Source organism: Lolium rigidum, chromosome 3 (assembly GCF_022539505.1).
Source record: "Lolium rigidum isolate FL_2022 chromosome 3, APGP_CSIRO_Lrig_0.1, whole genome shotgun sequence".
Taxonomy (NCBI): Eukaryota; Viridiplantae; Streptophyta; class Magnoliopsida; order Poales; family Poaceae; genus Lolium; species Lolium rigidum.
This window is the reverse complement of record NC_061510.1, coordinates 358,576,497-358,585,322: the sequence shown is the minus strand read 5'-3', so window position 1 is coordinate 358,585,322 and position 8,826 is coordinate 358,576,497. Positions and strand designations below refer to the sequence as shown.

The window sequence follows — 8,826 nt, the reverse complement described above, 5'->3', positions numbered from 1 at the left end:
TTTCGGCGATGTTTTCGGATATGAAGAAAAAAATTCATCTTTGTTCAAGGCACATATTTTGCATCGACGCTTTCGGATGTCAATGAAAATTTTCATGACGTATTTTGAAGGAATATGATGACTACTTTCAGTTAAAGAAGGATGCCACTGGTAAGCTTGGCCTCACTTCTTACTAAAAACGCATTACGGTTGTGAGGCTGCGAGCGTATGGAGTTGTAGATGACCTAGTTGATGAGTACATGTGCATGAACGAGCCCACTTGGTACAGGTTCTGCAAAGGAGTGGTTCACGTGTTTGCAAGAGAATACTTAATAGAAACAAATGTTGCCGGCTATTGTCAATCAATGAGTCAAGAGGATTTTCTGGTATGCTTGGAAGCATAGATTGCATGCACCGAGAATGGAAGAACTATCAATTTGTGTGGGAAGGGCAATACCAAGGCTATGCGGAAGGGTGTACAGTCATACATGAGACGGTTGGATCACAAGATATCTGGATTTGTTCCTCTGTTTTGGGCATGGAAGGCTCTCACAATAACACAGCGATCTCCGGTGTTCTCTAGACTTGCGGAAAAAAAATACTCCAATGGTTAACTTTGAGATCAATGGTCACCCTTATGACAAAGGGTATTATCTAGCCCATGCTGTTTGTCCTCCCTGGAGCACATTTGTAAAGACATGCCGCATACGTAAAGATGATAAAGATAGTAGGTTTGCTAAAGACCGAGAAGCTGCTTGGAAGGATATGGATCGGGCACTTGGTGCGCTGCAATCTCGTTGTGCTATTGTTCGGCACCTACTAGGACATGGAGCATGGAGCAAATGTGGAAGGTCGTGGATATTTGTGTGATCATGCGCAACCTGCATGATCATTGGGGAGGAGTGCAATGACAGCGTGTATGACCAAGCGTGAGAATTTGAGGGTGAATTGGTTGCGCCCGAGCCTGCACCACCGACAGATTTGCTGATTTTCTTGCGGTGCATCATGAATTATGAGACCGTCCAACTCACAACAAACTCCAAAAGAAAATTGGTTCACCATATGTGGAATCAGGTTGGAAGCCACTAGTCCTATCTTATTTATTCTACTTGAGTTTAAATGATTGTAATAAACTTACATTACTCCTAACTTTGTGTTTTATGGACTAGGATGCTCAAAAGTTATTCTCGATATTTTTATGTGTGCAAATATAGCCGAAAACTATGTGCATACATTGAAAATGGCCACAGGTGGACCAAATTGTGGCGCCGTTGGGTGGACTCCCGACCAATCTGCGCGGCCCATTAAACAGACAAGATCGAACACTTTTAGTGTCTAATTTGCGGCCCCTTAGCCCACATACGCCACGCCACCACCATGCACAGGACGACGGTTCGTCGATGAAGCCACAACCACCATTATGGCAATCCCATGCATTATCAACAAAATGTGAACTATTTGTTACAAAAATTAAACCAGTAAAAATATTTGTGACACATAATTTATATTTTATTGACCAAATTTATAGTTAATTTTTTCCTAAACTACGATCAGCCTAACTAGAGGAAATATATAAAGAGTGTTTGATTGGTTACATTTTATACGTGATCGCCGAGGTGATGCTACAATTTGGAAAAAAAAAATCCCAGTCTCTTGCCACGGGTCGCGGCACGACTGCTTTTCATTATCATCACGCACAATCTCTGTATGATTGTGTACTAATAAAGCCCTGCGGTTCTGTCTTTTCTAAAGGCAGCACATTGATTAACTAGTTAATGGAGAATTTCCTTTTGTAATGCAGAAGTGAGCATCAGTTTGAGCGTCATTTTGACTCCTGGCTAAGATTTAGGCCGAGGCAGCGACATAGAGTGTGGTGGCTGCTAGCCACTTAGAGCATCTCTAGCAGATACACTGTCCAGCTTTACCGCATAATACGGATCAGAGTATGTTGCATCTGTAATTTGGGAGCATTTGTGATCTGGATGGAGTATTGCTGCATCCGAAATTGAAGATCTCACAAATTTACGGTGGTTGGGACGGTTTTTTTTTCACCATGCCAACTCCTCCCAAAACTACCAGCCACTAGCCGGTGGAAAGTATTATGCGTGACGCACGGGCACGCATAACAGACGCCAATGTTGGGGGAACTGCGTGATGAGCGTGCAAAATATTGGCATACATTTTGCCGTTGGCCTGAATGTCGTGCGACACGCACACACTCAACTGCAAATAGACCTCCTAATCTGTTCCTGGACTGTGTTCTCGCTCGGTCGATCGCAGCTAAGTTGAACCAGCAGCCGTGGCGTGGGGGCCTGGACAAGTTCCAACGGCTAAAATACAGGCATGCACAGTTTCAACCATGGATATCCAGTCACAGGATCCGTCTAGACAGATAGGATTTGCCCACATACGCTACCACCACGCCCAGCCCGACAGCTGGTCTTAGGTATGACGAACAAAGGCACCAAAATGGGACACCTAAACAGGGTCTGATGGATTGATTACACTTTATATGCGATCATTGAGGTAACCCTAGGTGCCAATTTTGTTTCCTCCCCATTTCCTGCCACGAGTCGCTAGGAGATCGATTGCTTTTTGTCATCATAGTTCATCACGCGCAATCTCTGGATGGTTGTGTGTTGATAAAGCCCTGCAGTCCAGCACTGCAGCGAAATACTCTTGCATAATCTCTGGATGGTTGTGTGAAAAGGGGGCGGTTTTCATCAATCTTGCTTCTCTTTTTCTAAAGGCAGGCTATTATTAACTAAGGGAACAGGGAGCTTTTGTTAGGCGGAAGGGAGCATCAGACGGTGCCTGGAAAGTGTTTTGGGCACTGTTTGGGGGACCGTCTTGTGTATCTTCTCCTTTCGCTGGCACCGTGGTTCTTTACTTAAACTACCCATGACAGGACCAAACATTTCTTAACAGTCAAGAGTTTGTCATGTACTTTTGCTTTACAAAAGCTTTAAGAATTAGCCGGATGCAATTCGTGTCACCACTCATCAGCCAGTTGAAATGTAAAAGAACTATTGTCAGCAAACAGTCGAGCAGCAGACCACACTAGAAACCTAAACAATGCAAGCAGCAACAGCACAATGCCATTGCCAAACTCCTTAGCATAGACTACCATACCACATTACCACCAACAGTCTTACATAGGTTGGCCTTCGAACAAGGCACGAGCTCAAGTTACAACACAGCTCGCCAAAACATCAGCTTCCTAATCTAGATAGTGCAACGCCCGGTCGATAATTACTTAAGGGGGTACTGTATGTTGTGATGTTACATAACATAGGCTAATTAGCGGCGAACAAGCCAAAGGACCAAAACACCAAGGCGTTGTGTCATTGGTAGGCCAACATGGGGCTCAGCTGGCGAGCGCCGAGAGCATGCCACCGCCTCCCTTGGCTGGAAGCACCACCTCCCACCCAGGCCCTTTCAGGGGTACCAGAGGGGCGGCACCGAGGGCTGCAGGAGTGCCTATGAGGTCGGTCCGTTCCATCAGCTTCAGAAGGTCCTCCTCGCTGATATCTGTCTGGATCAACCTGTCTTCCTCAGCCTGCTCGTCCCTAAGCAGCGCCAGCAGCTCCGCCTCCTGCATTTTCGACAAGGAGAAGAACGCATCAGTGACAATGTCTTGCTTTACTATTTGCTTTTCTGTTAGTGTTTGATGACTGAATAAATAATTTACAAGGTCAGCCTATATACACAGAAAAGAAACACTTACATCTAAGGCGTTAGGCTTTGCAGCATCTTGTTGAAACTGTCCCTTGCCAATCACGACATGCTCTAGCTTCAATTTTCCAAAAGCTCTCTTAATAATCCGTCCCTGCAACAACAATATGATGAGCGCTGATGCCACAAAGCATATAGCCAAGCAAGAGTCCACAGGTTATCCCTCAACCATACCTCCACAGAATTAGATGTTGCCAACCGGTAAACATGAACTGGCTGTGTTTGACCAATCCGGTGGCATCGATCCATAGCTTGCAAATCCATTTGAGGATTCTGCAGAACGAATCAAATATTAAGCATGTCACAGCTACGAAAGCTAATTGAAGGCAAGCATTGTAACCATGGAGCATTTCATTTCATTTGGATTAAACTATCACAGAATGACAGAAAGATAGAAAATTACCCAGTCACTATCATACAGGATGCAAGTATCAGCAGAAGTAAGGTTGATACCAAGCCCACCAGCACGTGTGCTTAGAATGAAGACATTCATGCCACTGTTCAAGTCATTGAAGTCCGCTATCTGCCAGAGGATACCAGTACCAAATATATACTGTCAGATAACAGCCACCAACAATTATCTAACAGAAAAGGATAAGCATGTAACCGAAAAGTGATATGAAGGAAAATATATATTTCAACACATGGCAACAAGCTACATTCTAAATTATTCATGTACAGATATAGGAAACTAAAGTTCGTTTGTAAATTAGCACCAAAGAGTATAATGCAATTCTTCCAGATCTAGAATGGCATTTTCATGCATAGCACAAGGCAACCAAATATGGGTTTATATGGATAAGGATCATTGTTACCAAAGTAGAAATACAGATATGATATGTTAGTTTTCTATATTTTATCCTCAGACACACACATCAAAAAGGCTGTCACTTTGTATTAGAAGAACCCACAGAAGAGGCAAAAGGTTATACAGGCAAAAATCAGCGAAAGCAAAATGCAGAAACAAAAGAAAAGGTTAGCTAGAAGGTGACTGTCACGTCTACTGTAATCATGCCATGAATAGTTAGCTCCAGATACACGAGCATACGTAAGACAAATGATATTCAGTAAGTTAGTTACACATTGGAATGCTACCACATTACCTGCTTCCGCCGAACTTCCAAATTAACACTACCATCAATTCGGCAAACCTTCAGGCCTTTTACCTCCAAATAGTAGTCAAGGAGGTCCAAAACTTTTGTCCATTGCGAAAATATTAGGACCTACAAGCATATCGATTGAACTATATTTCAGGTCTGACAAACAGAAATCATCTCAGGTCTGACAGATCAATTGAAATAGTAGATTTAAAGACTATTACAAGAAGAGAACATCAACCTTGTGGTTCCGTTTGAGTAGAATATCCAGTAATCTGTCCAACAGCTGAAATTTCCCACATTGTTCCAGAAGCTTATCAACAGGTGGATAGAGACCTGTAGACAGAATAAATAAATAAATAAATAAATAACAAGGCAGCTAAAAATAAAATAACCAATCAAATAGAGCAATGCAAATAGGACAGGCTAAATGAGACATACTGTTTGCGTCGAATGAAATATTGAAAAGATCAGGGTGAGCGCAATTTTTCCTCAGCTGAATGAGTAGATTATTTAGCTTCGTCTTGATGCCAGGTTTACGCAAAACTACAATATAGCAAAAACTTGTCATATTAGAAATGTTATTTACTGATGCACAAGGTTAAGTATAAGAATACAGCATGACATGCATGAGCCTTGCATTACCAATATCCATGTTCTCATGCAAGTATTCATCAAATGTCTTCTCAACCAAGTGATTCTGGATTTGCTTCTGATGTTCAGTCATGTTAGCATAAATAATTATCTCTTTCTTTCGTGGAAGCGTGAGTTCTACATCTTCCTTCATCCGCCTTAAAAGGAATGGACGCAAAATGGCATGAAGCTTTGAGACAACAAGAACTCTTTTGTTCTCATCACTTTCTTCCTGTTGTTCCTCGTCTACCTTCCCAGAAAAATCAAACCTGAGAGAAGATTGCCATCAGATGGATGGAGGCAAAATAATACAAATATACATGAAATATATAACAACTTCCCTGTCTGCATATCAAAAACACCTCATGTTAATGTTAAGGTGTTGTCTGGATAGTTTTTAATAATATGTACATATACATTCATTCCTCAGTAATTCAGTATATATCTTAGGCAAAACATAAGACACACAACATAAAAAATACAAGATAATACACTATGTACATATAACTTTATTCATCAGTATACATCTTGGCAAAGATAAGATATCAACACAACATATAAAATATAAGATAAAACTGTACGGAGTACTACAAATTAATAGGCAAATCAACAGACATATACAGCATCCGTTACACAAAATAATCAGACAGAAATGATGTAACATGTGTTAGCTACTGCAGATACCACATTTCAAATGGGGGTGTTCTTTTAAGGGTCCACATATCCCAAGTTCACAATAATGTCCATTTGCAAGCAGTACTAGCAAAATATGGAGACTCTGAACAATAATAGTATGTACAGATACTAGATAGAGTAGAGCGCTGGCAGTGATGCATGTGTTAGCTCAGCGGATCATACCATGACTCAAATTCCTCATGGGATGAGAATATATCAGGCAAAATGAAGTTCAACAGTGACCACAGCTCTGCTAGGTTATTCTGAAGAGGTGTTCCGGTCAAAAGGAGCTTGTTATCCATCGGAATGCGCTTTAACTCCCTCAATAATTTACACTTGGTATTTTTCAACCGATGGCCCTGCAAAGAGAAGTATCAGCATTAGGCATAAATACATAGGGAAGGGGGAGAAATGTACAAGGACAATAATTCAGAGCCTGTGTCATCACCTCATCTACAACAACATACTTCCACTTGTAATTAGCAAGAAGCCTCGCATCATACATGGCCATCTCATATGAAGTGATTATTATCGGAAAATCAGGACTGATTGTTTTGGGCATGTGTTTTCTCCTCAGCTCTGCCCGAGCATCTTTAGTTCCATGGTAAATTATACCATTCACAGATGGGGTGAACCTGAAATTAAGAATTCCACGTAAGACAGCAGACTAAGCACAGTATATCACAATTATGGATACTTTACCTTGTTAACTCATTCAACCAGTTTGACAGAGTTGAAAGGGGAGCAATAACCATGTATGGACCGTGCATACCATTCCCTTTGAGATGGGCAAGAAATGCAATTGTCTGGATTGTCTTCCCAAGGCCCATTTGATCAGCTAATATCCCATTCAGCCCATTTTGCCACAGTGAAATTAGCCACTTAACACCCTTTATCTGGTAAGATTTCAACTTTCCACCAGTCAATAACGGAACAAGGTTGGCTTGCTCTTGTTCCCACTTTTCTTCTTCTGTGAGAGTACCATCATCAGCAGCACCGTCTTCACGCTTTCTTGTAAGCATGGCTGCCACTGCTGTCTTAGCCTTCTTCTGAAAAACATTTCGATTTCGGTTGTCAGAAGAAAGATAAGGTTAATCAATGAACATGAATAATGTTCCTATATATTCTTATCACTACTGATAGATAAAGTTATCCATTTAGAAATTAGAATGATGGCCAATCTCCAGGAAAGTATTAAAACAAATGGTGTTCAAGTGGCATCAACAAGCCCAAACTAGTGTAGACATTCGGAACATTGTGCTGCAACAAATCTTGATTAGCTCTCTTAACAAAGAATTGCAAGCTTGCATTACAAGGATGGTACTGATGGAAAAGTAATCAGGGCAATCTTGAAGAGTGAACATCAATTGAGCAGGTAACACAGACTACACATTATGCCGCAGTACAGCAATGGTATATGAGAAAAAAGAACATCTGCATAATCTGGTAGACAGCCAAAGCATAGACAGAGTAGAATATATGAAGTCTGATAAACTCACGTCATTATACTGCGGCTTAGCATTGGACTTCCTCTTCCTGCCACGCCCTTTCTTCTGCTCCTCCACAGGTTCCTCTTCCTCCTTGATTTCAACAGCTTTCTTCGGCGTAGACTGCAGGCAATAAAAACACCGATGTCAACAAGGAAGGGCGACCAATAACTAGCAATAACAAGTACCGAAATACATGAAAAAAAAACGGTGAGTGAGAGAGAGCCGTACATGCACATCCGTGATCTGGTCCATCTTCTCGAGCAGGAACTCGGAGTAGAGCTGCGTCTGCGTGAGCAGCTCGTCGAGCTTGTTGAACCGCGCCTTGGGGTCGACCGCCTGCCTGGCGGCCTCCTCCCTCCTCCTGGCCTCCTCCTCCTCCTCGGCCTTGACCCGCGCCTGGCACAGCTCCTCCTCCTCCTTGGCCATCACCTCCGTGATGAGCGCCGCGTCGCCGTTCTTGGCCTCCAGGTCGATGGGCAGGGAGGACGGCGCGTCCAGGAACTCGTCCGCCGTGTCCTCCACCTTCAGCGTGTCGAGCAGGGCCGCCTTCTCCACCTTGGGTTCCGGCATTTTCTGTTTTTTGCACAGGAAAAGAATCGTGTCAGGTAAAATGGATCGAAACTGCTAGGAGAAAATGCATACATCGGACCAAAACTGTCTTTGGAATTTCTGATTTCGGCATTTTTTGGGGTTTTCGCACACAAAAGTTGATATTCAGGCTGGGTAATCGAAACTGTGGAGAGCCTGAACTGACGAAATACAGAAATCGCCCCCAAACGAAAAGAAACCGAAAATCCACCGATAGATCTGGAAATGGAGGTTTGGAGAAATAAATCACCTCGTCCCCGAGAACGGAAATGGGCGAATCGGCCTTGCCGTCGGCGGCGGCGGCGGTGTCTAGGGCGGCGGCGGGTTCCACCTTGACCCCATTGGCCATGGCGACCATCTCGGCTTCGGAAGGCGCCGAGGCCGGCCTCGGAGATGGCCGACGGAGTCGAGGCGGCGGGCAGGAGCGCCCGCGGCGGACGGACGGACGAAGGGTGGCGGCGGCGGCGGCTGGGAGAGAGTGGTTCGTGGGGAGTAAACTGGTAGCCGTTTCCGCCGAGGTGTGGCGTGGTTTTACTGCAGGAGGGCTGGGCCGGTAGGGTTCACGCTCGCCGACGTGCAAGCCCAGCCCGGGATTTCTCACTGACGTGTGGGGCCCTATGTCTTGGCCC

At 43.7% G+C, this 8,826-nt stretch overlaps 1 protein-coding gene across 1 annotated transcript; it reads right to left on the bottom strand.

The window, feature by feature from the left end:
• Positions 1 to 3,346: 3,346 nt before the first annotated feature.
• LOC124697288 (ATP-dependent DNA helicase DDM1-like) lies at positions 3,347 to 8,555 on the bottom strand. The gene is made up of 14 exons (XM_047229901.1): positions 8,448 to 8,555; positions 7,844 to 8,182; positions 7,619 to 7,717; positions 6,822 to 7,168; positions 6,568 to 6,754; positions 6,303 to 6,478; positions 5,457 to 5,713; positions 5,253 to 5,357; positions 5,053 to 5,147; positions 4,818 to 4,937; positions 4,118 to 4,237; positions 3,889 to 3,987; positions 3,707 to 3,808; positions 3,347 to 3,574 (listed from the first exon to the last, which is right to left on the bottom strand). The coding sequence occupies exons 1-14, from the start codon at positions 8,553 to 8,555 to the stop codon at positions 3,347 to 3,349; spliced, it is 2,382 nt and encodes a 793-aa protein (XP_047085857.1).
• Positions 8,556 to 8,826: the final 271 nt, after the last annotated feature.

Bases quoted from the DNA above. Each gene is read 5' to 3' on its own strand.
- LOC124697288 (XM_047229901.1), bottom strand. From the start codon at position 8,555: ATGGTCGCCATGGCCAATGGGGTCAAGGTGGAACCCGCCGCCGCCCTA. The intron at 5,358-5,456 runs GTAATGCAAGGC...GCTATATTGTAG, and splicing joins GCATGAGAACATGGATATTG to TTTTGCGTAAACCTGGCATC. The intron at 3,575-3,706 runs GTAAGTGTTTCT...TCGAAAATGCAG, and splicing joins CAAAGCCTAACGCCTTAGAT to GAGGCGGAGCTGCTGGCGCT.